The 27622-nt window shown below is 57.3% G+C and overlaps 1 protein-coding gene across 1 annotated transcript; it reads left to right on the top strand.

Annotated features, from left to right (window-relative positions):
• Positions 1-4077: 4077 nt before the first annotated feature.
• Positions 4078-7826, top strand: TMEM121 (transmembrane protein 121). The gene is made up of 2 exons (XM_079914144.1): positions 4078-4533; positions 6645-7826. The coding sequence occupies exon 2, from the start codon at positions 6814-6816 to the stop codon at positions 7768-7770; it is 957 nt and encodes a 318-aa protein (XP_079770270.1). The 5' UTR covers positions 4078-4533; positions 6645-6813; the 3' UTR covers positions 7771-7826.
• Positions 7827-27622: the final 19796 nt, after the last annotated feature.

Here is a 27622-nt window from a genome sequence, read left to right as displayed (position 1 = left end):
TTGGGGCACCATAATTTAACCCATAACAGATCCCTTTCTTACAGCATCCATAAAATTTAACTAAAAATGGATCATAGACCTAAATGTAAAACCTAAACCTATAAAATTCTTAGAAGAAAACATGGGGGAAAATCTTTATGACTAGGGTTAGGCAAAACCTTCTTAGATATGATACTGAAAGCACAAGCAACAAAAGATGAGATAGATAAACAACTTCATCAAAAGGTTGTTTTTTTTTTAATATTTATTTATTTATTTACTTTGGCCGCGCTGGGTCTTAGTTGCGGTAGTGGGATCTTCGTTGCAGCGTGTGTCATCAAAAGTTTTTAAGCTCCAGAGGACACCATCAAAAAAATTGAAAAGACAACCCACAGAATTGGAGAAAATATTTTCAAGTTACATATCTGGTAAGAGACTTGTATCCAAAACATAAAAAGAATTCCTTCTTACAACTCAACAATAAAAGGACCATAACGCAATGGAAAAATGTGTAAAGAATTTGAACAGATATTTTCCGCATATAAATCCTGTATGTGTTTTGTTAGATTTATACCCAAGTATTTAATTTTGGGGGGAGCTAAAGTAAATGTTATTGCTTTAAAAATTTTGGTTTTCAGTTGTTTGCTTCCAGTAGAAGCAGGATTGAAGTTGTTTTGACCTTGTATCCTGCAACCTTGCTAACCTCACTTATTAGTACTCAGATTTTTTTTTTTTTGGTAGAACTTTTGGGATTTTCTACATAGACTTTCATGCCATCTACGAATAGAGTGAGTCTTATTTCTTCCCTTCTATTCTGTATGTCATTTATTTAGTTTTCTTATTTTATTGCATTGGCTAGGACTGCTGGTACAATAGCAGATAGTAATGGATAGAGTGGACATCTTTGCCTTGTTTCTGATCTTAGGGCAAAACACCCAGTCCTTCATTATTAACTATCATGTTAGTTGTAGTTTTGTTTTGTCTCTTTTTTGTTCTTTTTAGATACCCTTTATTAAATTTAGTAAAATTTCTCCTATTTCTGGTTTGCTGAGTATTTATCACGGATGGATGTTGAACTCTGTTGAATGCTTTCTATGCACGAGTTGATATGATCACATGGTCTCTTCCTTAGATTGTTGATACGGTGGATCACACTGATTTATTTGCTTTCCTGAGATAACCTCCCTTTGGTTGTGGTGTTTCTTTGTTTTTATTTTTTACGTTGCTTGCTTCTATCTGCTAATATTTTGTTGAGAATATTTGTGACATGATGGCGTTGGATTTTCTTTTCCCTTGTGGGTTGGATTTTCCTGGCTCTTCATATGCAGAGTAATTTTGGATTGTATTCTGCACATTCAAATGGCATGTTATGAATATCTGGTCTTGTTTAAATCCTATTGAGAATGGGGATATTTTTGTTTTAGCATGCAATCAACCCAGTTGGGCTCAGGCAGAAAATTCCAAATAGCCTTCTGTGGGTAGTGGTTTCAATGTCAGTTCTGTTTTCAAAGCCTTTGCAGTGTTATTTGAATCCGTCCTGTGTGGGCACTGCCCAGTGGCCAGTGCGGGACTCGTGCAGTGCTGCGTCCTGTAGTTCAGTCCTCGGACTCAGGGTGACACTTGGGACTGGACCCGGGCACACGTGGCCTGGGGTTGAGCCCAAAAGTCATGAAGAGCTTCGCGGGTTGCCTTCTGGAGCCCCTCCCCCGGCATGCCTCCGTTACTTTCGGGCTCCCGGGGGCTCCCCTTTCCAGTCCTCTGGCAGAAGTTGGGGGCTTTAGTCACCCCGCCCTCCTGCACACTCCCCCTCACTGTGCCTGCATCTTGGGAAAGAGAGAAGGGCCTGGCTCTCCCCGTCTGCTCGAGGCAACTGGGTCCCACCCTCTGGGACCACGTCTCCTCTGACTGGAGAGGAGGGTCTTCTCCCTAAAAAGGTGCCTGTGAACCCTGATGCCTTGACTGCAGCCTGGGTGGAGGTAGGATTGCCCAGGTGCCCCGAAGCAGCAAACGGAACCCCCCCTCCCAATCTCTCTTCTCCCAGTCTCTCTTCTTTCCCTCCCTGAGCCAGAACTAGGGGGCCCCTCCTGGAGCTCTCTGTCCCTGTCGTGTCCCCATGTCTGGCTTCTGGACCCGGCAGAGTCCAGCCTGGGGATATGGGGGGAAGATCCAGAAACTCACCGCCAGGTTGGTGGTGCTTCACATTCTCGTTCTCCCCCCAGTCTGCTCAGGCTTCAGAGCCCTCAGTACCTCATGCATTACCTTCTTCTTATAGCTGCACTCAGCGAACGAGACAGGGTTTATCCCATCTCACCCCAAACGGAACCCAGGAGACATAAAAGAAAAAGACAACAGGGACTTCCCTGGCGATCCAGTGGTTAAGATTTGGCGCTCCCACTGCCAAGGGCCTGGGTTCAATCCCTGGTCAGGGAACTAAGATCCCACAAGCCGTGTGGCCCCCCCCCCCCAAAAAATATATGTGTGTGTGTGTGTATACGTATATATATGTGTGTGTATATATATATATATATCCTTGGTCTCGACTGGGCACCTCTTACTGTCCTGTCACATTTGGTTTCTCTTTATTGAAGTGTGTGTGTAGAAATAAATGTACGTTGTATCGTGGACCACTTAGGGTAAACTACAGGTGCCCTGACAATTCACCTGGTCACTTCATCACACGTGGCTCCAGAAGGACGGTCTCCTGGGCGCGGTCCTCACACAGAGACCCCCTCGGCGGTCCCTCAGCGCGCGTTTGCACCCCTGCCTCCCTCCCAATAGGACACTTGTGATGACAATGGCCCACCTGATAATCTGGATGATCCCAGATCTCAAGGCCCTTAATTTAATGACATCCTCCAGAGGGAGCCGGCCCACGTCCCAAGGGCTCTGGGCCTGGCGCTAGCCAGCCGGGTGGACACACAGATAAGGGGATTGAGAGGCAAGAACTGGGTGCCGGGGTGGCAATGGGGTGTGTGGTGTTTGGAACACTGACCCAGGCAAGCAGGACAGGGGTTAAAGATAGGGCCTTCCCAGCAGCCCTTAGGTGAGGTGGGGAGGGCAGAGGGAGAGAGGAGATGGGCAGGGTGTCCTGGGGGGCAGCCCCTCCCTGAGAGCGGAGGGTGGAGGGAGGGAGCAGGCCGTGTGGGCTGTGGTGTGGGCTCAGGGGGCCCTGGAGGTGCTTCCGGCCCTCCTCTGCCTCCTGGGCCTGCTAGGGTGGTTGTGCCAGGTGGTTGCTGGTGGTGCCTGCTGGCCAGACGGAACCTGTGCTCCCTGGGCCTCCTCCCTCCATGCTGCAGGAAGTGGCCTTGCTCCCCAGGCCCTTTGTCCCTGGAGACCTCCTGGGGAAGGTAAACCATCCCTGGGTCTGGGGCCCCTCCCTGGGCAGCGAGGCAGCCTTAGGGTCCTGACTACACTTCTTCCCGTGAGAGCAAGTGTGCGAGTGGCTATGGGGGCTGGTATCCTCCAGTGAGCCATCCTGAGGGCTCAGCCCAAGAGCATCGCAGCACCTCACGTGTGCCTCTCATGGACGGCCCAGGGCGGCGGGCCTGCTATCCTCACTCCCTGCTGGCCCCGGTGCACCCCTGGCCGGCCCCCAGTGCTGGTGGAGGGCGGCAGATCCCGTCGCCTGCACAGACTCAGCCACCTCTGTGGAACCAGGCACATGTGGGGCCTCGGTGCGAGCCGACCAGGTGCGAGGGATCAAGGGTGTCCCTTCACCCTCTGACCTGGTCTCGTCCTGTCAGAGGCAGCAGGCAGGCAGCCGGTGCGGTCCCCTCCTCCATCCTGGGGTGGGCATGGCTGGCATGTTGGGGGCGGTGCTCAGTGAGGACAGGGTGGGGACTCCGGTGGGGGGAAGGAAGCCCGAGCTTCCAAACCCTAGCGTGCTCCCTGGATGGCTGGAGAAGAGGATGAGGGCTGCCCAGTGGCCCTGCTCTGCGCCCTCAGATAAGAACCGGGAAGGCTGGAGAAACCCAGGATGCAGGGCTTCTCTGGGACGCGGCTCCGTGTCCCCAAACGAGGTCCCGGGGGGCCACCTGCAGATAGTCGGCGGGCAGCCCGGCCCCCACGTCGGGGCTAGCTCCGCGGGTAAGACACAGGGTCCCGCAGGCCGCCTGTCGCAGGCGATCGGGGTCACACTGGTGGGTGGCCCGGGTACGGGCTGCCGTGGAACTTCAGGGTGTGAGCGGAACTGAGGCGCCCGCGGGGCGATTCTCCGGCTGTTGGGTGAGGACGGTGGACAGGAGACTTCCCGGGCTTGCGCGTGGACCCTGGGGGGCGTCAGGCTGCCCAGTGTCATAGGTCCCGGGGGCCGTTGCTGCGCAGTGCCGTCGCCCTGGCAACCGGCGCTGCGGAGGGGGCGGGGTCGCGGGGACCCCCATCGCCGTCAGGCGGGCGCAGGCGGCTGGGAGCGCGGGGCGGGGCCTCAGGCCGGGGGTGGGGCGCGCGCGCGGGCTGGGGGCGCAGCTGAGCGCAGAAGAGCGCGGCCTCGGCCCCGCGCACCTACGGGCTCCGCGGAGCCGGCCCGGGCGCGGCGCAGCATCTGGCCGGCGGCGGGTAAGTGAGGGCAGGGCGCGCGGGCAGGGCGCGCGGGCTGGGGCTCCTGGTGAACCCCGACTCTCCGGCCGCAGGGGCGGCGGGATGCAGGGGCGGCGCTGCAGGGGTGAGGCCTGGCGGGGGAGCGGGCGGTGGGGTCAGAGGAGCGGAGACGCAGCTGCGGGAGCGGCCCAACCCCTTCACCGCCCTCTGTCCGATCGGGCTGGGGCCGGGGGAGGGCGGCCCTTTTCTCTCCCCCTGCCACCGCTTGTGGGCACTGAGGGACGGTTGGGGCTGGAGGGCGTGTGAGGCGCCGGGGAGGAGGCGGGCAGTGAAGGGCCCGGAGGCTCCGGAGTCTGTGAGGTTCGGGCAGTGGGGCGTGCAGGAGGCACCGGGCCGGGCCCGGGCCGGCCAGGGCAGCGGGGCCAGTCCCCAGGGAGAGGCCCGGCAGGGTGTGGGGGAGGGGTGGCCAGGCCCTGGCGCTGGCTGCCTGGGGCAGGGGCAGGGGCCGGGGCTCCCTCTGTGACGGGGTCTGTCCCGGCACCCTCAGCCCTCCGCGCATGTTTGATGAGTGAGTGAGCCGTGGTATGGGTGGGGAGGAAGGGATTAGTGGTGCAGCGGCTGTTTGGCTAGTTGGCCAAGGGCTGGGATGAAGGAAATTCCCAGGCCGCTGCTGCAGCCACAGGAGGCCCAGGTGTGTGTGTGTGTGGCGGGGGGCGGGGGGCTTCGTGGGTCAAGCGTGTCCACCCAGTGGCGGCGGACACGGGGTGTGTGTGTGAGGGGGGAGCAGCAGCTCACGGAAGTGTGGAGGCAGGGGCATAATAGGCCGATGCCCCTCCCGAGGCACCTACTGCTCGACGCGGCCGAGCTCAGAGTGGTTGGGGGCCCTGGATGTGGCGGCAGGGGCTCCTGGGAGGGGGGTGCTGGGTGGGGCAGCGCTGCAGTGAGGGCAGGGCTGGAGGTGCCGACTTGGAAGGGGACCTCCTTCCCCAGGCAGTGGGGGCTGCGGTATCACCAGGGGCAGGCTGGGCACTGGCTCCACAGTCACACGTGACATTAAATTCTATGTCCTTGTCTGGACAGGGCAGTAAACAGAGCCCTGGGGCCAGGGGTGCTGTGGGAGGGACAGGAGGGATGGGGAGACTGGCTGGGAGTGAGCCTGCAAGTGACTTTCGGGTGGGTGAGGGCGCAGGGCCTCCATCGTCCCCCAGGTGCGAACGGGCACAGGTGTGGGGACCCGCAGCCTGCGGCGGAACTCTGACCAGTACAGCCATGACAACCAGTGCCAGGGGTGTGAGAGGGGTGCAGGGGGCCGTGGAACCCAAAGCAGGCCCAGGTGGGCGTTAGCGGAGGGAAGGCTTCCTGAGATTGCCCCCAAGGGCAGGGGGGAGGGAGTGGCAGGGGGACCACCCCTTCATGGTGAGCAGGGCGGCGTGGGTGAGCTGGCGCCGGGGCTGGGGGAAGGTACACGGCAGGAGACGCAGCCAGCGCAGTAGGGAGCCACGATGGGAGCAGGGCAGAGACTGGTCCACACGCCCTGTGAACGGTGGACCGGAGGGGAGACTGAGTCTGCCGAGGCAGGGAGGGAAGATGCAGGGGCTGCGAGGCAAGGGTTGGGAAACACGGAGAGGCTTTTGGGATGGAATCCGCAGGCCCTGGATGACTCTCAGTCCTGGATCGGAAAACCTGTCCAGAGCTCCGGCTCCTCCGGCCTTCCCTGAGCGCGCAGAGCGGAGAGCGCAGGCCCGCCTCCCGCCCAGCGCGGCGCCGGGAGCGAGGACGCCCGAGCTCCCGCGGGAACGGCCACGGGACGGAACCCCGGGCCTGCGGCGTGGGCCCAGCAGGGACAAACCTCCGGGTCCCCGGGGACGCGCGCGCGGCGGGGAGAAGCCACTTCCGTTCCATTTCCTCCCCGGCGGTGGCGGGAACGAGGTCTCGGGTCTCAGGTGGGGCTGCGGCGCCCCCTGGAGTCCCCGCTCTGGCTCGCGGCCCCCCGTGCGCACATCGGCGCGTGCGTGCAGCCGAGGCCCGGGGCCCCGAGTGGGGACAGCGCCCCTCGCGGGAAGCACGTCGCCGGGGTGGGAGAGGCCGCCCCCTCCGCATCCTGACTCTGTCTGCTCTGATCTCCTCAGATTCTGAGCTCGCCAGCCGGGAGCAGCGGCGCCCTCGGGGCGGCTGGACAGGCCCCGCGACATGCCCGAGGGCTGAGCGCCGCCGCCGCCGCCGCCGCCGCCGCCGCAGGGCCTCGTCCCGCCTAGCGTGGGGCTGCGCGCGCCCAGGTCGGGGCCCCGGCGGCCGACCATGGTGCTGCCGCCCCCGGACCGGCGCCACGTGTGCCTGACCACGCTGGTGATCATGGGCAGCATGGCGGTCATGGACGCGTACCTGGTGGAGCAGAACCAGGGCCCGCGCAAGATCGGCGTGTGCATCATCGTGTTGGTGGGCGACGTGTGCTTCCTGCTGGTGTTGCGCTACGTGGCCGTGTGGGTAGGCGCCGAGGTGCGCACGGCCAAGCGCGGCTACGCCATGATTCTCTGGTTCCTCTACATCTTCGTGCTGGAGATCAAGCTCTACTTCATCTTCCAGAACTACAAGGCGGCGCGGCGCGGCGCGGCCGACCCGCTGGCGCGCAAGGCGCTGACGCTGCTGCTGTCGGTGTGCGTGCCCGGCCTCTTCCTGCTGCTCGTGGCGCTCGACCGCATGGAGTACGTGCGCACCTTCCGGAAGCGCGAGGACCTGCGCGGCCGCCTCTTCTGGGTGGCGCTGGACCTGCTGGACCTGTTGGACATGCAGGCCAACCTGTGGGAGCCGCCGCGCACCGCGCTGCCGCTCTGGGCCGAGGGCCTCACCTTCTTCTACTGCTACATGCTGCTGCTGGTTCTGCCGTGCGTGGCGCTCAGTGAGGTCAGCATGCAGGGCGAGCACATCGCGCCGCAGAAGATGATGCTCTATCCGGTGCTCAGCCTCGCCACCGTCAACGTGGTGGCTGTGCTGGCGCGCGCCGCCAACATGGCTCTCTTCCGCGACAGCCGCGTCTCGGCCATCTTCGTGGGCAAGAACGTGGTGGCGCTCGCCACCAAGGCCTGCACCTTTCTGGAGTACCGCCGCCAGGTGCGCGACTTCCCACCACCCGCGCTGGCTCTGGAGCTGCAGCCCCCAGCCCCCCAGCGCAACTCGGTGCCGCCGCACGCGCCGCTGCACGGCCAGCCGGGCCGCCCCCACGGGCCCTCACCCACGCGAGACGCCCTGGACACGTGACAGGGGCCGCCCGAGGGCGCTGAGACGCGTGGCTGCAGGCGCACGGTTTGCATGGGATGGGGTGGGGGCGGGCTCCCAACGGGGCTAGGTGCGGAGAGTGCCCGAACCCAGGGGGGTGGGGGGCGACCCCCGGCCGCTTCTTCATCTCAGGAATCCTTCGGACCACGGACCTCAGCCCCTGCTCGGCCAGTCTGCCCAGCGTGGGCGCCCGTGTGTACAGCCTGAGCCAGAGCGGGAAGGGTCCCACCTCCGCCTGCTGGGGACCTGGGTGGGAAGGGAGGACAGAGTGGGCGGAGGTCTGTTCCCCTGGGGTCCCTGGGTGGGGGCCTCTGGCTCAGAGTTTGGGACTAAGGAGGCCTCTGTCATTTTAAAGACTCTTGTTTACAGTTTTGTATGGAACGTGGCACTGCTCTGCCTGTTTGATGTGTCCAGTCTCTTGATAGCTGCGGAGGGGCGCCTGAGGGGCGGGGTGTGAGCGAGTGACGGCGGGCGGCTGGGCCGGTCCACTTCTGTCCTGTCCTGGTCTCTCTGGGCAGTCAGATGGGGACGGCAGGGAGGACCCGTGGGAGAGTGGGTCTGAGGGGCCCTAGGGTCCCGCCCCCTCCCCCGACGGTCTGTTTTGGGTTCCTGCCTCTTCCGGGAGGAGCCCCTTGCTGGCCCTTGGGTCTCCGCCTAGCGATGGGGCCGTTGCTGTGGGGTTGCCTTGGCTGTGAGGCCCCGTGTCCCGGTGTCAGAGGCGGGAACTTGGCGCACTCCCAGGGCAGAGAAGACGGCTCTGGGCTCACGGAGCCCCAGGCTCACCCGTCCTCCTGGGCGTCCGCGCTGGTCCGCGCCTCCTACCTCTGCCTCCACTGGCCTCCATGGCCCTGCGGTGCCAGGCACACTGGTCCTGACTTGGTTTAATGGGCCATGTGCCCTGCCCCCCGACTTTGAGGGTCTCCGAATGAGGCCCAGGCCGGCACCCACCGTTTTCATGACCGGGGCTGTTGTCTGGCTCGTGGCCCGAGGTGTCTGCCCTCTGGGTTTGCCTTGGGAACAAGATGGGGACGTCCCAGCCTGCCCTTCCCTGGCTTCCTGAGGTGGTCTGTGATGGCCAGAAGTGACAGCAGCTCCCTGTCTGTCATCGCCTCACTCATCAGCTCACAGCTCCTGTCATCTCAAAAACAGCTTCCCAATTCGGGAAGGAGAGGGCGGGGACTCCTCCTTGTGGCTTCCCCTGTTGGTAGGGAAGTCCCTCTCAGAAGCCCCCCGCGTGGGCCCCTCAGGGGCCCTGGGCCAGAACTGGTTCCATGACGGCCGTGTTCTGAGGGCCAGCCTCGGGGGTGGGGTACTTGCCTCGCTGGGTCTGGGGTCTGACAGCCCGGGATGCCAGTGGAAGACGAGGCCCCTGGGTTTGAGGCCGAGGGCCTTGCCCTCTTCCCCGGAGTGAGGGGCCTCTGCGTCCCCCTTGCTCCTCCTGGAGTGGGGCTCAGACGCACCTCACCTGCTGTGGTGGGGCTCAGACGCACCTCACCTGCTGTGGTGGGGCTCAGATGCACCTCACCTGCTGTGGTGGCACCAGGCAGAGTCTGCCCTGCACGACGCAGCTCGGCCCCTCAAGACGAAAACACATTCGAACTCCTGACCCGTCGTCTTCCGTTCCAAAGCACGTTCACTTTTTCTGTAGGAAAATAGCTTCATCATAGTAAAAACCCAACTTGGCAAAATCGAACTCCCTCATGTTAAGTAATAGCTAAACTTCACATTATACGATTCATTTTTTTTTTTTTTTTTTTTTTTTTGCGTTACGGGGGCCTCTCACTGTTGTGGCCTCTCCCGTTGTGGAGCACAGGCTCCGGACGCGCAGGCTCAGCGGCCATGGCTCACGGGCCCAGCCGCTCCGCTGCATGTGGGATCTTCCCAGACCGGGGCACGAACCCGCGTCCCCTGCATCGGCAGGTGGACTCCCAACCACTGCACCACCAGGGAAGCCCTATCCGATTCATGTTGTCCAGTAACGTGGTGGAGACCCAGTTAGTGATAAGCCCAGAACAGAAGCCACCACCGTCATCGCCCCTGTTAGGATGGCCGCCACGTCATCTGCTCTCTGGGGACCCTTTTGACGATGGCCCAGGTGGAGGAGGGATGGGACACTGCAGTGTTGCACGGCCTCTCATGGCTGAAGCGTAAGTGGCTTAATCTGTGGCAAAAACAAGGTAACCGCCAGTTCACCGGAGAAAGACCAAGGAGAAGACCCGTCAGTCAGAGGGTCTGAGGCTGGGCGCTGCCCGAGGGCTTCAGACTGGCGGTGGGCACTCACGTGTGTCAGCTGCGTCAGTATGCAGGGCGCCCGGGCGGACTTCTCCCAGGGAGACAGCTGGAGGTGGGGTCGCACCGGGGGCTGAGAGCAGAACGGCAGCGGTTCGGAGCGAGTGTGTTGGTCAGGGTTCTGTGGAGAGACAGAGCCAGTGGGAGAGACACGGAACAGAAGAGACCCTTTATGAGGGGTTGGCTCACGCAACCGTGGAGGCCGAGCGGGCCCATGACCTGCCAGCTGCGGGCTGGGGGCCAGGAGGACGGCGCTGTCGTTCAGTCTGAGTCCGAAGGGCCGCGGAGCAGGAGCGCGGATGTCTGAGGGCAGGAGAGGATGGACGTCCCAGCTCAGGCAGGGGCGAACCCACCTCCCGTCCCCCCCTCCCCGCTCCTCTCTCCAGGCCTCCAGGATTGGGTGAGGACCGCTGCACGGGGAAGGCCATCTGCTTACACCCTCACCGACACACCCAGAAATAGCCTCACATGCTGCCTGGGCTCTTGTGGCCCAGCCTGCTCGACACGTCAAATTAAGTGTCACAGGTGGGGGCGAGGCTTGGACAGCCGAGGGGTGGGAGGAATGGCAGAGAGGGGGCTGGGGGGATGGGGAGGGAGGTCAAGACAGGTGAGGAAGATGCCTGCTGGGTTTGCAGGCAGGGCATTGCCGTGGACGCCCAGTGGCTGCCCCGTGGCTGCCCCGTGGCCACTCCTTCATGGTGACCAGACCAGAATTTGCTTGGGGGTCGCCCTGTGCCTATTATCCCAGTGGTCATCGTGGAATCGACTCCTTCCTCACTGGTGCTGGGTCACGGAGGAAGGCCTGCTGACCTGACTGTGGACTCGTCTATGTCCCCCCAGGGAGGCACGAAACTGGAGAGGAGGGTGATTAGATGACATGGATGTTCGTGTCACTCCCACGTGAGTCTGGAAGGTTGTCCAGGCTGCTGGTCCATCCCAGCCCATTGGGGACCCACGCCTCCTCTGTGAGCTCTGATGCTCCGTCCAGGTTCTCAGCCGAGGCACAGACAGGGCGCTGAAGACCTCGAAAGGGGACGCTTGTAGGATCTCTGCGTGGTTCTCAGAAGCTGGCACAAGACACCTGGCTCACACCCCACTGTCCTGAATTTGGACATGTGGGTCCACAGGGAAAGGGTGCCCGGGTGTCCAGATGAAATCCTTCTGCTGTGAAGGAACGGGGGCCACTTATATCTCCAAAAGAGCAGCACCTTTGAACTTCACTAGGTTTTTTCAGTATTTTTTTCCCTCTAAGGTATCTGTCCTCACTCACGTTCTCACTAGCAGAACATGAGCGTTGCGGCTGCTGCACCCCTGACGCAGGTGGTAGCGTTAGTCTCGCCCACGTGATGGGGCTGGGATAGCGAGTTACCTTCACGTTTCCTTGATTATTCACGAGGTTGATCATCTCCTCACATCTCCGTGGAACATTCGCGGTCCCTCTTCCGTGAATTTTGCATATCCTGTTTTTCTATCCGATTGTCTTTCTCTTATTAGTTCGGAGGCATCCTGTGTAGATTCTGGTCACAGTCTTCTTTTTTTGGCCACACCGTGTGGCCTGTGGGATCTTCTCTGACCAGAGATCAAACCCTGGAAGCGCCGAGTCTTAACCAATGGACGACCAGGGAAGACCCACAGTCTTCTTCTTAAATGGACAACAAGTGCAGAGAACGGGAGGGATCATCACCTTTGGTTCATGATATGCTCCCTTCACTGGTCCACGCTGGAGGTCGTTATTTACAGTCAGTTCTTTAATTTGTTACTTTAAATCAGGGAGGCACCTGCAAACCCCCCACCCAAACCAAAGGTGAGATCTCGACAATGACTGCATTTCACCGGGGGCCCCACCTGTCCCTGCCGCGTTCACGGGAGGCACCTTCACCCTGAGACCTGGGAGCGCCTTTCCTTTGTTTCCATTTTGTGCAGTTTTATCAAATCGATATGCATTTCTGAATGCATATTTTGGTTTCAGTTGTTTTTAATGTTACGGAAAGGGTGTCATGCTATATATATTCTTCTGTGGAGATACGTTTCCCTCCATGTTTTACTAAGATTTATCCATACTTTTGCGTGTCTGCTAATTCATTCTGTGCCAGTGAAGGACCCTTACGTGAATGTTCCACGCTGTCCCATCCCGTCCCCATCGATGGATATTTGGATTTTCCAGGTTGCTGCCACCGTGAGCCGTGCTGCTGGGACTGCTCCTGTGTGTGCATCTCTCATATGTGCCAAGGAGTTTCCCTGGGGTATGTACTAAGGAATAAAACTGCTGGGACACAGGTAAGGGGCTGTAAACCTTCTCCAGGTGATGCCACACGGTTTTCCGACAGGGCTGAGTCGAGTGAGCCCTGCAGCATCTCCCACGCCTGGTGCTTTTGCATCCAGCGTGGCTGTTCACGTTTTCACATCAGCCTGGTCCCTGCTTCTTTGTCTGCGATCTTTGCTTTTTCTCTGCAAGTTTGTAGAGTTGGTCTTTGATAGTCTTGAATCCCCTGCGACGTGTCCAAGTGTGGAGTCCTGCATCTCACCCTCATCTTCCTAAGTCCTGGGAACCGAGGGGAGGTGTCAGGTTTGGGAAAGCCATTGCCACTGACTCTGCTGGCTGAACCATCTATTGGTTTTGGGCGTAGATGGTTTGTTGGAACCTCACAGGCAATCGTGTTACTTTCCTGCACTTCTGTCACCTTTGCCGTGCACATTTTCATGCTAACTTGGTAACAGGTTTGGTTTTCCTGGTTCCTTTGTTACTGTGTTTCTCTTTATCACTAGTCATCCTTTTTGACTTAGTTCCATTCTGCCTGATAGAATTGTGCCACCAGCTTTGCTTTGGTTTGTGTTTTTATGGTGTATGTTTTCCCACCCTTTATTCTCAAACCCTCTGCTGTGGACTGAATGTCTGTGTGTCCCCCCCCCCCCGCCCCCCGCAACCGCCCAAATCTACTTGTTGAAGCCCTGCCCCAATGGGATTGTATTTGGAGGTGGGGCCGTTGGGAGTTGATTAAGGTTAGAAGAGGTCGTGAGGGTGGGGTCCTATGATGGGATTAGTGCCCTGATAAGAGGGAGGGACCATGGCTCTCCCCACCACGTGAGGACACAGCGGCCGTCTGCAAGCCAGGAAGAGGGTCCTCGTCAGGACCTGGCCGCTGGCACCTTGATCTGGGACTTGCAGCCTCCAGGACTGGGAGACGTAAATGTCTGCTGTGTGAAGCCCCCAGTCTGTGCTGCTTTGTCATAGTGACCCCGAGCTGACTAAGACACTCGGCACAGTTTTGTTTCAAAAGTGGACTTTGTTGTTTACGTGCTGTGTGGAAATCCCTGCTTGAAAAGACGAGCTTAATCCATATCCGTTTACTGTGAGTTCTGTTCTATTTGGACCTCTTTCTACCATCTCATTTTATGTGTTTGTCGTCTTTTTTTTTTTTTTAAACCCTCTCTCCTCTCCATCCCTGGTCTTTTAGATCAGTCACATTTTCCACCATACTTTTTATCCTCTGCAGGTTTGGCAAGTAGAATTTAAACAAATGCTTTTGTAATTCACCATGGAATGTTTTTAGGGTAATGCATTTTATTCACTGACTTTAAAATTGGGGTAAAACATACACAACATACAATCGACCATTGTTGACCTTTTTAGGTGAACAACGTGGTGGCATTAATGGTTGTGAGGCCATCAACGCCTTCCATCCCCAGAACTGTTCTCATCTTGTAAAACTGAAACTCTGTCCCCATTAAACCGTCCCTCCCACCCCCTCCCCCAGCCCGGGCTCCCACCATCCTTCCTGTTTCTGTGAATTTGACCCTTCTAGGGAACTCTTAGGAGTGGAATCACACGGGATTTGTCCTTTTGTGACTGGTTTGTTTCATTCAATGCCCTCCAGGTTCATCCACGTTGAGGCCTGTGTCGGGATTTCCAGCCTTTTTAAGGCTGAGTAATATTCCATCTTATTAATGGGCGTTGCACTATAGAACGTTCTGTGCACTTAACTTGAAATTTTTTTCTTTTTTTAAAAATATGTTACTGGAGTATAGTTGATTTACAATGTTGTGTTAGTTTCAGGTGTACAGCAAGGTGATTCATATATATATATATCTCCATTCTTTTTCAGATTCTTTTCCCATCTAGGTTATTACAGAATATTGAGTAGAGTTCCCCGTGCTATACAGTAGGCCCTTATTAGTTATCTATTTTATACAGAGGAGTGTGTATATGTCCATCCCAGTCTCCTAATTTATCACTTCCCCCACGTTTCCCCTTTGGTAACCGTAGTTTGATTTTGAGGTCTGTGAGTCTGTTTCTGTTTTGTAAATAAGTTCATTTTTATTAGCTTCTACATGTAAGCGCTGTCATTTGATGTTTCTGTTTCTCTGTCTGACTTACTTCACTCAGTATGATCATCTCCAGGTCCATCCATGTTGCTGCAAATGGCACTGTTTTGCTCTTTTTTATGGCTGTGTGATACTCCATCGTACAAACAGACTGAGCACCATTGCATGTTCTGTGCACTTAACTTGAACTTGTTCTAACAGGTTTACGTAAGTGTCTCCGTCCTTCCCTGTGGAGCATCAAGATGTTAGCCTCTAATTCTCCTTGGACCCCTCTCCCCTCGACTACTTGTTGTCTAGACTTTGGGTTTACTTTTTTTTTTTTTTTTCTGCAGTACACGGGCCTCTCACTGTCGTGGCCTCTCCCGTCGCGGAGCACAGGCTCCGGACGTGCAGGCTCAGCGGCCATGGCTCACAGGCCCAGCCGCTCTGCGGCATATGGGATCCTCCCGGACCGGGGCACGAACCTGTGTCCCCTGCATCGGCAGGCGGACTCCCAACCACTGCGCCACCAGGGAAGCCCTGGGTTTACTTTTAAAATGCAAAATGCCGTGTTCTTTCACTGTGAGTTGCTAATTAATTTTATCCACCGGGTCCACCTGGCCTCCTGAGGAAGAACGTTCTGAGGTTCCTCCCCGGGCTGCCAGCCATCCTGGGGCCACATCCCCACGCCGGCCGAGCGTCCCTGCTGGAAAGAAGGCCCCTTCTTCACACTTCTTCTCCTGCTGGAATGTGCACGTGGTGGCGGGTTGGAGAGCCGTGGGGTCACCTGCACCCACCCGCCCACCCGCCACATGTCTGACTTGGTCGGTGGAGGGCGGTGTGAACTCTGCTCGCCATGGGCTCTGCTCACGTGAGCCATGCCAGTGACTTTTCCTTGTGGTCACACAGCTGAATTTTGTCATAGTGGACCCAAAACGGGTTTGGAGCAGAAGTTCTCTTAGCCCTCGTGTGTCTAGACATGTGTCTTCTTGCTCCATTTAAGTGACACTTCGTGGCAGTTAAGTCTGCCGGGTCCCGTGTCCCTGGCCTTCCTGTACTAACAGGCTGGAAATGGACGTCTCCAAGCCCCACCCGCTTAGCCGTGTGACAGTTCTGGCCAAAAGGATGAAGGTGGATGTCGCTTCCCAAGTTCAGAAGTGACTCAAAGTGGTTTCTTGACCTTGCACATCTGGGCCAGATATCCTCTGCTGTCTGTCCCCTGGTCCTCCGCTCTTGGACGTGCCCCCATCCTGCCGCCCCCAGGTACTGAGTGTTTCTGGTGCTGCAGTGGAAGGTGGGCTGCTGTGTGTTTCCCCTGCTGCTGACTTAGATTTCAGCTTTGACTGGATCACCAGGTCTCCGCCGTTTCAGATCTTGGCTGTGGCGCTCCAAGCCGGGCGACCTGGGCACCTGACTTCTGTTTCCTGGTCTGTAAGCTGGGGTCCTGCGAGGATCAAACCAGGTGACCCTGTAACCCACCCAGGACAGGGCCTGGCGCGTGGAAGCAGCCGGGTAGGTGTTTGCCTTCCTTGTCCGTATTCTTATTCTAATGGGATTTTGGGAGAGTACGTTTGTAAGTGCACAGGATCAATCCTTTATGTTTCACTTGGAAGTCTCAAAAAAAAGTTCCACCTTTCATTAAATTGAAAAGAAATATTGCAGCTGAAATAATAAATACACTGTGGACGGGACGGAGCATAGAAGTGTACGTGATAACACTTGCTTTGGCTAAACCTGGGTGGAGAAACCAGATCTCTTGCCGAAATTTGGTTCTGCAGGATTTCACTAGGGAAAGTTGTTCTTGACAATCATCATGGCCGGGAAAGGACACTCAGTGACAGAAGACACAGTGGTGATGTTTCATCCAGTTGAACCTTGGCCCGCGAATCAAGCCTTCACTGTAAAATTTATGTGGAAAAGATTCTTTATTCACTTTTTATGAAATGAGGCAGAAAACGGAGGACCTCGGGAATGGTTTGCCCACAGCGGAGCTCGGGGACTTTCCACCCACCTCACGGCTGTTCGCCCCAGGAAATGTGTTCTTCCTGGGGGTTGATGGGCCTCGGTGCTCACACGGTGCTGAAAGCTCACGAATGCCTTGCAGGCCGACTGCAGGTTGTTGCAGGAGACTGCTGGTTCCCCACCCGAGGGGTCGCACACCTGCGCTGGGCTGTGGCCTGCAGGAGACACTCTGCAGCGCGGGGCGTGAGGGCTCGGCTGCGCGCGCGGGTGCATCGCGGGTCCCTGTGTCTGTGGCGCTGAGGATGGGCCGACTTTCACTTCCTAGGAGGAGAGGCTGTGCACCTGCGGGGAGACGGGTGTCACGCCTATGGATGGCAGCGTGGGTGCAGGGGAGAGCAGGGCGGGTGGGGCTGTGTCAGGGCCTCCCCAGCAAGTGACATCACGCTAGGACTTGATCATGAGCAGGATTGGCTGTGGGGAGAGGAGGGACGTTTATCCTGGCAGGTGGGATGCCCCCAAAGCTCACCTGCCCCAGAGCCCACCTGGCTGGGGTGGGGCTGGCAGGTCGTGCAGTGGCGCAGGATGGCCACCAGGGGGAGCCCGAGCCCCAGCCCTGCCCGGCGGCCCCTCCCGCTCGCACGGAGAGCCCCGCCAGAAGGTGTGTGTCCAGGTGGAGGGACGCCCGCTGGCCTCTGCAGGAACGCATCACAACATCACTTAGCACCGAAAAGATTTCAAGGAATTCTAACGCGTGCGTCCAGCATGGAGGAACTCTGTAAGGGCACGTTTCAGTCTCAAAGTGATATTGTGGGATTAGCTCTATGAGGTTTAGGCGTCAAACTGCTCACTGAACCCAGCTTCTTTTTTTTTTTTTTTTTTTTTTTGTGCTGTACGCGGGCCTCTCACCGCTTGCGGCCCCTCCCGCTGCGGAGCACAGGCTCCGGACGCGCAGGCTCAGCGGCCATGGCTCACGGGCCCAGCCACTCCGCGGCATGTGGGATCCTCCCTGACCGGGGCACGAACCCTTGTCCCCTGCATCGGCAGGCGGACTCCCAACCACTGCGCCACCAGGGAAGCCCCTGAACCCAGCTTCTGAGAGATAGGTCTGAAGAGGGACCAGCTTTGGGATTGAGCCAGGTGATCACAGTTTAAAGTTTAATGTGTTAGGACAGCTGACACACCTGCCGTGTCCACACCTGCCACACAGGTGCCCAGGCACAGGGCCCGGCTCCCCACAGCGCAGGGCCCCCAGGTGTGCCTGGCGCCCGGTGTGACCCTTCCTGTATGGTTGTTCCAAGGACCCCAAAGCTCACCTGCGCCGCAAGGACGTGGGGCGAGGATGGGGTCCAGGATGCACACGCTCTCTGGGCCCCAGGGTGAACCCCGACACCCTCCTCCAGGTGTTGCTGGCCATGCCCTCTGCCCCCTGCCCTCTGCCCCTGCCCGCCCAGGGGCCCCAGGTCTGGGCAGAGCCTCCTGCTGGCCGAGTGCATGCGATGCTGCTGGCGGCCACACAGGGGCAGCAGAGCTCAGCGTGTTCAGGGACCGGATGTCCAGCTCACGGGGCCGCCCTGGGCCCTGAGGCCGGGAGTGGCCAGAGGGGACGCCTGCACGGAGGCCAGCCCCAGGCTCACCCGAGCCCTGCCCTAGGTCCCCTGACCCCAGCCCCAGGTTCAGCCTGGACCCTGTCCCCAGCGGGCCGAGCTTACTGGCAGTAGGTCACCCCTTGGTCCTGGGTCATCGGGGCTGAGGCGGCTGCTCCTGTGGTGAGTGTCCCCGCCGAGTGCAGCGTTTGGAGACCTCAGGGGACGCTGGGCCCTGGACAGTGAGACTGGTGCTTGGGGGACAGGACGAGGGCGCGCCCTCCTGGCCCCCTGTTCTTGCACCTCTGTGGTGGGGGTCCTGGGGGTTCTGGCAGGAGGGGGCGCCTGTTGCCTGCCAGGGGAGGGAGCCGGGGCCCGCGGGGGGCCGCTCGGGTCTCCGGGATGGTGGCGGCGGGGCTGGGTTTGTGGGGAGGGGCTGTGAGGGACCCATATTGGAGGTGGATGCGCTGGGCGACCTCCTGGAGCCATTTCTCAAGCTTTCACATCTCCACACACGGGTGGGGGTTTTGTCCCTCGCGAGGGCCAACAATTTGAGGTGAAACTTTGCCGGTGGTTTTGGGACAGCAGCAGTGAGTGATACCTTTAGTGCTGATACGGCTGCTAACATGACACTCAGGCTATATTTGCATCCATGGAAAGGAGGATCCTTCCCACCTCCGTGGAGGTTCTAGCTGAGGTCTGGGACGCGTGCTGGCTCACGAGCTGAGTCACAGACAGCCCAGCCGGGGCCCGACTGACTGCCCAGCACTGCTGGTCCTTCCAGGGGTGTGGTCAGGGGTTCACGCTCAGCTGGCATTCTTGTCTCCTTGGGACATTGAAGGGTCACTTGAAGGTGGTAGCTGGTGTCCAGGCTGCTCCCAAACCTGGGCCGGGTCTCAGTGTCCCCCCCAACCCAAATGGTCTTTCCAGTTGGGAGCTGGACCTCTCACTCGGAGGCTCAGGCCTCCAACTGTCCCTTTTTATTTTATTTGTTTAAGATTTATTTTTTTGAGGTAACATTAGTTTATAATATTATATGTTTCATATGTACAACATATGTCTACTTCTGTACACCCTGCAGCGCGCTCACCACCAAAAGTTTAGTTTCCACCCATCACCATACAGTTAGCGCCCTTTACCCATTTTGCCCTCCCCGCCCCTCCCGCTCTGGTAACCACTGCTCTGCTTACTGACCCAGTGGGTGCTCATATCATGCTCTTCAGTCTCCACGTATTTGTGAGTTTTCCAGCTTTCTTCTTGTAATGTATTTCTTTTCTTTTTTTTAGAAAAATTATTTATTTGTTTTTGGCTGTGTTGGGTCTTTGTTGCTGCGTGTGGCCTTTCTCTAGTTGCAGTGAGCAGGGGCTACTCTTTGTTGTGATGCGTGGGCTTCTCATTGCGGTGGCTTCTCTTGTTGCAGAGCACGGGCTCTAAGTGCATGGGCTCAGTAGCTGTGGCGCGTGGGCTCTAGAGCGCAGGCTCAGTAGTTGTGACGCACTGGCTTAGCTGCTCCGCGGCATGTGGGATCTTCCCGGACCAGGGTTCGAACCCGTGTCCCCTGCATTGGCAGGCGGATTCTTAGTCTTTTTTTTTTTTTTTTTTTTTTTTTTGCGCGGGCCTCTCACTGTTGTGGCCTCTCCCGTTGCGGAGCACAGGCTCCGGACATGCAGGCTCAGCGGCCATGGCTCACGGTCCCAGCCGCTCCGCGGCATGTGGGATCTTCCCGGACCGGGGCACGAGCCCATGTCCCCGGCATCGGCAGGTGGACTCTCAACCACTGCGCCACCAGGGAAGCCCATGGCAGGCTGATTCTTAACCACCGCGTCACTAGGGAAGTCCTGTAGTGTATTTCTAATTTCATACTAGTGTGATTGGAAAAGATGCTTGATAGGATTTCAGTCTTGTTAAATTTATTGAGACTTGTGTCCTAACACGTGATCTATCCTTGAGAATATACCATGTGTGCTTGAGAAGAATGTGTGTTCTGCTGCATTTGGATGGAACGTTCTGTCCAAATCTATCAAATCCATCTGGTCTAATGTTTCATTAAAGCCACAGTCTCCTTGTTGACTTTCTGTCTGGAAGATCTGTCCACGGATGTAAGTGGGGTGTGAAAGTCCCCTACTATTATTGTGTTGCTGTCAATTCCTCCCTTTAGGTCTGTTAATAATTGCTTATGTATATTGATGCTTCGATGTTAGGGGCATATATATTATTAACTTTATGTCTTCTTGATCAACTCTCCCCTTTATCATTAGAGTCCATCGTTGTCCCTTGTTCCCTTTTGGCTTGAGGTCTCTTCTGTCTGATATGAGTGTAGCTCTACCCGCTTTCCTCTGGCTGCCACTTTCTTGGGGTTTCATCTTCCATCCCTTCTCTTTGAGCCTCTGTGTGTCTGTGGAGCTGAGCGGGGTGTCCTGGAGGCAGCATGGAACTGGGTCTTGGTTTCTAACCCATCCGGGTTCTCTCTGTCTTTTGATTGGTGATGTCAGTCCATTTATATTTAGAGTGATTATTGATAAATGAGAACACAGGGCTGCCATTTCATCTTTTGTTTCCTAGTTGCTCAATACCTCCATCCTTTCTTCCCTTGTGTTTCTCTCTGCCATTTTGGTTTGGGTTTTTCTAGGGTACTTTTCTCATTTTCTTCTTTTTTGTGTTTCTTGCCTCTGCTCTAGATGTATGTTTTGTGGCCACCATAAATGTGTATAAAGCGTCTCATAGATAAAATAGTCCTCTTTCTGCTGACAACGTCTATCTTCATTTGCCTAGACAGGTTCTATCCTCTTCCCCGTGTATTTTTGTTGCCTCAAATTACCCCTTTTAAATATTATGAGTTTGTTACGAAGTTGAAGTGGCTATAGTTATTTTTTTGCTTCCTCCCTTTAAACTTTATGCTATAATAAAATGTTTACTTAATTGTTTTTAACATCTTTATTGGGATATATGTATACGTATAGCTGATTCACTTTGTTATAATAAAATGTTTAAAAGCCTATTCTGGGACGTCCCTGGTGGTGCAGTGGTTGAGAATCCACCTGCCAATGCAGGGGACACGGATTCAAGCCCTGGTCCGGGAAATCCCACATGCCGCGGAGCAACTAAGCCCATGTGCAACTACTGAGCCTGAGCTCTAGAGCCCACGAGCCACAACTACTGGGCCCATGAGCCACAACTACTGAAGCCTGCGTGCCTAGAGCCTGTGCTTGGCAACAAGAGAAGTCCCCGCTCGCCACAACTACAGAAAGCCCGTGCGCAGCAACGAAGATCCAATGCAGCCAAAAATTAAATAAATAAATGAATAAATGAATAAATAAAGCAAGCCTATTCTGCTAAAGAGCTGCATTTCCAATTCTGTCTATTCTTCACTTTATTCAGTTTCGTGTGCTTTTACCTTTTTGTTTCTGGTAGAAGAGCTCCTTCCAACACCTCTTGTAAGGCAGGTCTAGCGGTGAAGGACTCTCTCAGGTCTGTTTGTCTGGGAAAGCCTTTATTTCTCCCTCATATCTGAATGGTAACTTTGCTGGGTAGAGGAGAGTTGGGTGACAGTTTTTATCTTTCAGTCTTTTGAGAATGTCATTGCACTCTCTCCTGGCTGGCAGGGTTTCTGCTGAGAAATCTGCTGGTAGCCTAAGGGGGGTTCCTGGTAGGTGGCCATCTATTTTTCCTGGCTGCCTTTCAAGTTCTTGGTCATGGGCTTTTGACAATTTTAATATAAGGTGTCTTGGAGAAGGTCTTTTCGCATTGAGGTGATTCGGTGTTCTCTTAGCTTCATGGACTTGCATATCCAGTTCCTCCCCAGGTTTGGGCAGTTCTCAGCTATCATTTCTTTCTTTCTTTTTCTATTTCTTTTCTTTTGGCCATGTGGCGTGGCTTGCGAGATCTTAGTTCCCTGACCAGGGATTGAACACAGGCCCATGGCACTGAAAGCACTGAGTCTTAACCACTGGACCAGCAGGGAATTCCCAACTATTATTTCTTTAAATAAACTATCTCTTGTCCCTCTGGAACACCCATCACCCTAACATTGCCCTTCCTATCTGAGTCAGATAGAGCTCATGGAATTTCTTCATTTTTAATATTTTAATTCTCTTTCCTTTTCTACTTGTGTCATTTCTAGATTTCTACCTTTCAGTTCACTAATTCTCTCTTCCACATGGTCTGCTCTATTTCCAGTGCTTTCTAATGCGTTTTTCATCTCATTGATTGAATTCTTAAGCTGCAGAATTTCTGTTTGTTTCTTTTTTAGAATTTCAATCTCTTTGGTAAAGTATTTCTTGTGTTCATTAAATTCACGTCAGAGCTGACTGGAGTGCCCCTCTGATTTTCCTACAGCTTGTCGAGTGCGTGACAACTATGTGCATTGGCTGTCATTTAGCCCGCAATACTGCGTGACTTTAAGTTTGGTTTCTGGAGAACTGCCACTTCTCTTTGTGGTACAGGGTCCTGGCTTCTCCCCGGTGCTGAGTGGGGGATTCCTCCCCCGGCACCTTTGAAGTGGTGACAGGTTCGAAATTAGAGGCCTTTCCTTTGTCTTCCAGCAGGTGGCGCCATCACACAGGTTTTCGGCTTCTCCACCTGCGCTCCTCCGGCTATACTTGGGAATCTTCACCTTCCGCCCTCCGCCGCCTCTGTCAGGGGGTGTCGCCCGAGCCCCCGTCATTGCTTCTTGTGCCTCCGGAGTCGCTGGTGCCCTGATGCTACCAGTGTCGCTGGCGTCACCACCTGGCTCCCCGGGGAAGATGAGCTTTGCCTTCGTGTCCGGGGTCCGCTGAGTCCCGGGCCTCCAGCCGCGGGGGAGGGAGATGGTGGGGGTCCGGTTAGAGCTGGCACCTCTTCCGCGTCTGGTGTTGTGAGGTTCACAGGCTCTGCTGCTGCGGTGAGGCGGGGGCTGCAGGGACGGGGTCGCAGGCCCCATTGCTGTTGCTGCCCGGTTACCTGTGGCCGCAGGTGCCGCTGCAGCTGGGATGCAGAGACTTGTGCTCCGCCTCCCCTGCGGCCCCGGTTCCCTGGGCCGAGGCTGCGATTCAGGCACCGCCTTCCCTGTTGCCCCGGGTCGGCCTCCCCTCTGTGTTCCCGCCCACCCTCCTAGACGTGCAGGGGTGTGGCATTCTGTCGTGCCCCCGTGTGTCGGGCAGAGGCACGTCTGTTAGTTGTGGATGTTTCACTGGTTATGGAACGAAGGGCAGGGACCCAGGCCACTTTCCCTGTCCCTCGTTGCTGACCTCTCCCACTGTCCCTGGACGATCAGGCCGGCACAGCGTCCTCTGGCTGTTCTCCGCTGTGGACGGCAGTCACAGCCAGCCTGGTCCCTGCAAGGGGCACGATGACCCCCACATCCCCTCCGCCCCATCTGGCCGCCTTGAACCCTCCGCAAAGGGTTCCGTCCAAGTCTCGATGCTTTTGTCGAAAATCCCAGCTGCAAGGACGGACCCGAGGAAGACAGGGCACGTTGGTCCACACTGAGATCACTTCAGTCCTACAGAAACTCTGCAGGAGCATCACCTCGCTCCTACTCTCCTTCTTTAGTTTCCACACGCGGAGCCATTTGACCGCACATGGGGACCCTCCCTTCCCCCCATATGTCCTTATCATTGTTCCTAGGGCCTCTCGGTGGGTGGAGCTAGGACATGTATGTGTGTGAGCACACGCACACTTACACACACACACTCCACAGACGTGTTCACGTCCAAGCCTGTGCCTCTTGGTCTGCCCGAGACGCCCCCCTGCCTTGGCGGGACCAAGTCTCTGGAGCCAGGGTCCGGCGGGGCGTGCAATGACTCAGCACGGCCACAAGGGGCTGTGTTCTAGGGAAATCACATGATGGGCGTAACACGCGAAGGTGTATGGAATGTTATGCACACACACGATGCAGGGCGTGGTAGTGAAGAGAACGCACAGGTACCTACAGGGCAGCCTGAGAAATAGAACACGAGGGGCTCCAGTCCTGCCGAGAAGCAGAGGCCAGTGAGTGGCAGCTCCCTGCCCCCAAATCAGCTCTGCAGGATCTATAAAGACAGCTGGTTCTAGCAGGAACCAACCTGGAGAGGCCACGAACCCCACACTCCAGGGGGCGGAACCCTCCGCCCGCGTGAGGGGGGAACATCTCCGTAAATTGTTGGGGTTCTTCTTCAGGGAGAGCTGTCTCTTCTCCCCCATTTTTATTTTTCATCAATTTTTCACTTCTATCAGTGAATCCATTATGTACTTATATCAGTGTGGACTCACGGGTATTTATTTTACACGTTGGGGTCTAATGCAATACCCAGACGGTGGGCGGGGTGCCAGGAGGCGCTGCCCTGTGACCTCTCTCCCGGGTCTGGGAAACCGCCTGGTCAGGGGCGTGTGCGATGGCGCAGGATGGCCACCAGGGGGCACCCGAGCCTCGCCGTGTGGTCGCTGCGGGGCCTGGATGGTGTGTAGGGGCCGCGGCCGCTCAGGCGGATCTGCGGGTGTGATCCGAACTGCTGAGTCCTGGCCAGCAGCCATGGCTGAGCCTGCCCTGCCCGGTGTGCTTGGCTGCCTCCTTCTAAATCGTCTCTTTTCCACTGAGTGTTCACCTCAGTGTGTCAGGAATTGCATTTTGCTTTCATGTAACGTTATGCACTGAACTGTGTCCCCCCACCCAGTTCAGATGTTGAAGCCCTCCCCTCCAGGACCTCAGAACGTGACTGCACTCGGAGGCGGGGCCTTTAGAAGTGGGGTTACTGGGGTGGGCCCTGATCCAGTCTGGCTGGTGGCCTCATAAGAAGACGACATTAGGACACAGACACGCACAGAGGGTGCCCACGTGAGGACACGGGAGAAGACGGCGTCTACACGCTGCGGAGGGAGGCCTCAGGAGAGGCCGAGTGCTGACACCTTGCTCTTGGGCCTCTGGCCTCCAGGACAGGGATGGAGAACCTGTGGTTTCTGTGCTCAGTGTGTGGTGCTGACGACAGCAGCCCGAGCGGACGAGAACGTGTCCCTGTGTGGGGTCTGCTGGGGTTCTCCAGCGTGCTGGGCCCGCTCTCTCAGCTCTTTTGGACGATTCTGGGCCCTTGCCTCTCCGTGCGCCCACTTCTTCTTTGGAAGATGAGTCCGTGGTGTGTCCAGGGCACTTGGCGTTGCTGTCCGTGTCCTCTCTCTCGGCCTCTCTGTGCTGCCTTACGTGTGTCTAACTTTTCCTCCATCACAAATTCTCGCTCCAGCTGTTTTGATTCCACTGTCAAACGCCACCTTTTTCAGTTCTAGGACCTCTTTTCAAATCTATTGGTTTCTTGAACACTTTCATCTTAATTCGTCAGACTTGAATACATTCTTCAATTTTAAAAAAGCCCCTTCAACCCACACCCTGCGTGTTCTGAGTCTGATGGTTCTGATAACTGCACTTCCTGGGGTCTCACTCTGTGGGTCCTTGTTTCGCCGATTCTCGTTTGAGGTGGCTTCTTGTTTTTGCTTCATTATGATTTGCTCTGTTAGTGGGCTTCCGTTCCCAGATCTCTATCTTGAGCCTTCTCTGAGGCTGAAGGCTCAGTGCCCCAGTCCCCGTGGGAGCAACGTGTGCATCTGCCAGGCCCCTGGCGGATCCCCCAGCAGGACCAGCCATGTCGATGGCTGTCAGGACGTTTAGGGTCCCTGGACCTTGAGTCCCGGCTCCTACCAGCCTGGGGCTGTGGGGAGCTGGGAGGGGCCTTTCCCTCACCAGAGCCCTGGCAGAGCTGGACCGACTGTTACCTTGTTGCCTCCCTCTGGGTGTGGGTTTCCCAGTTCACCCCCGGGGGCCTGGCTTGCAGGGGTGTCTGTCTGCCTTGACTCCCCAGACTGATGGGCCCTGGCCTGGCTCCTCTCCCTGATCCGTGCAGACCCCCTACACTAACCCTGGCCACGGGGCAGTGCCCTCCTCCGCGCCCACCCCCTTCTCTCTGGCCATCTCAGCCATCCATTCAGAAACCCCCCCACCCAGGTCCCAGACCCAGGCCCAGGCTTGGTCCTGCCCTGTCGCAGATGGGCACTGGGCCTGGGTCTGGGTAACGACCCCCGGAGTGGTGCTGGGGCAATGCCTTGGGGCGGGGGTGGGAGCTTCCCGCCACCCAGGCAGAAGAACTGGTGAGTCTCTGAGCAGTTTGAGGAACCTGCTCACTTGGCCCAGAACCGAGTCCTGGCCCGGCCCCAAGTGCAACCCTGAGCCCCAGCCCTGGTGAAGCTCCAGGGGGACCCCTGACCCTGTCCCAGGCTGCCCACGTGTTGCCCACAGAGCCACCGCTCAGAGCCCCGAGGTTGTGGGGAGGGGTCTGGTGTCCCAGCAGTGGCAGAACTGCAGAGGTGCAGGCTGCCAGGGGGTGCCAGCCTCGCTCTGTGGTCCCTGTGGGGACAACCCTGGTCTGGGAGGAGACAGGGCCTCACAGCCGGTATGTCCAGATGTCCTCCTAGGGGACACCTGGGAGTGAACGCCTGCCTGGGACCTGCTGCACGTGACCTTGGGACAGGCTGCAGAATGGGGCCTGGGAGGTCACCCGTGGGGCACGTGGGAAGTGTCCTCACAACCTGCAGTGATAATACAGCAGCCCCAGCTGAGCAGGGAGCAGCGTGGGATCCTCAGGCCTTGCCCTCGACACACCTGCCGTGTCCACACCTGCCACACAGGTGCCCAGGCACAGGGCCCGGCTCCCCACAGCGCAGGGCCCCCAGGTGTGCCTGGCGCCCGGTGTGACCCTTCCTGTATGGTTGTTCCAAGGACCCCAAAGCTCAACTGCGCCACAAGGACGTGGGGCGAGGATGGGGTCCAGGATGCACACGCTCTCTGGGCCCCAGGGTGAACCCCGACACCCTCCTCCAGGTGTTGCTGGCCATGCCCTCTGCCCCCTGCCCTCTGCCCCTGCCCGCCCAGGGGCCCCAGGTCTGGGCAGAGCCTCCTGCTGGCCGAGTGCATGCGATGCTGCTGGCGGCCACACAGGGGCAGCAGAGCTCAGCGTGTTCAGGGACCGGATGTCCAGCTCACGGGGCCGCCCTGGGCCCTGAGGCCGGGAGTGGCCAGAGGGGACGCCTGCACGGAGGCCAGCCCCAGGCTCACCCGAGCCCTGCCCTAGGTCCCCTGACCCCAGCCCCAGGTTCAGCCTGGACCCTGTCCCCAGCGGGCCGAGCTTACTGGCAGTAGGTCACCCCTTGGTCCTGGGTCATCGGGGCTGAGGCGGCTGCACCTGTGGTGAGTGTCCCCGCCGAGTGCAGCGTTTGGAGACCTCAGGGGACGCTGGGCCCTGGACAGTGAGACTGGTGCTTGGGGGACAGGACGAGGGCGCCCCCTCCTGGCCCCCTGTTCTTGCACCTCTGTGGTGGGGGTCCTGGGGGTTCTGGCAGGAGGGGGCGCCTGTTGCCTGCCAGGGGAGGGAGCCGGGGCCCGCGGGGGGCCGCTCGGGTCTCCGGGATGGTGGCGGCGGGGCTGGGTTTGTGGGGAGGGGCTGTGAGGGACCCATATTGGAGGTGGATGCGCTGGGCGACCTCCTGGAGCCATTTCTCAAGCTTTCACATCTCCACACACGGGTGGGGGGCTTGTCCCTCGCGAGAGCCAACAATTTGAGGTGAAACTTTGCAGGTGGTTTTGGGACAGCAGCAGTGAGTGATACCTTTAGTGCTGATACGGCTGCTAACATGACACTCAGGCTAGATTTGCATCCATGGAAAGGAGGATCCTTCCCACCTCCGTGGAGGTTCTAGCTGAG

This window comes from Stenella coeruleoalba, assembly GCF_951394435.1.
Source record: "Stenella coeruleoalba genome assembly, chromosome: 2".
Taxonomy (NCBI): domain Eukaryota; kingdom Metazoa; phylum Chordata; class Mammalia; order Artiodactyla; family Delphinidae; genus Stenella; species Stenella coeruleoalba.
The sequence above is the reverse complement of the archived record's forward strand: the minus strand, read 5'-3'. Positions and strand labels throughout refer to the sequence as shown.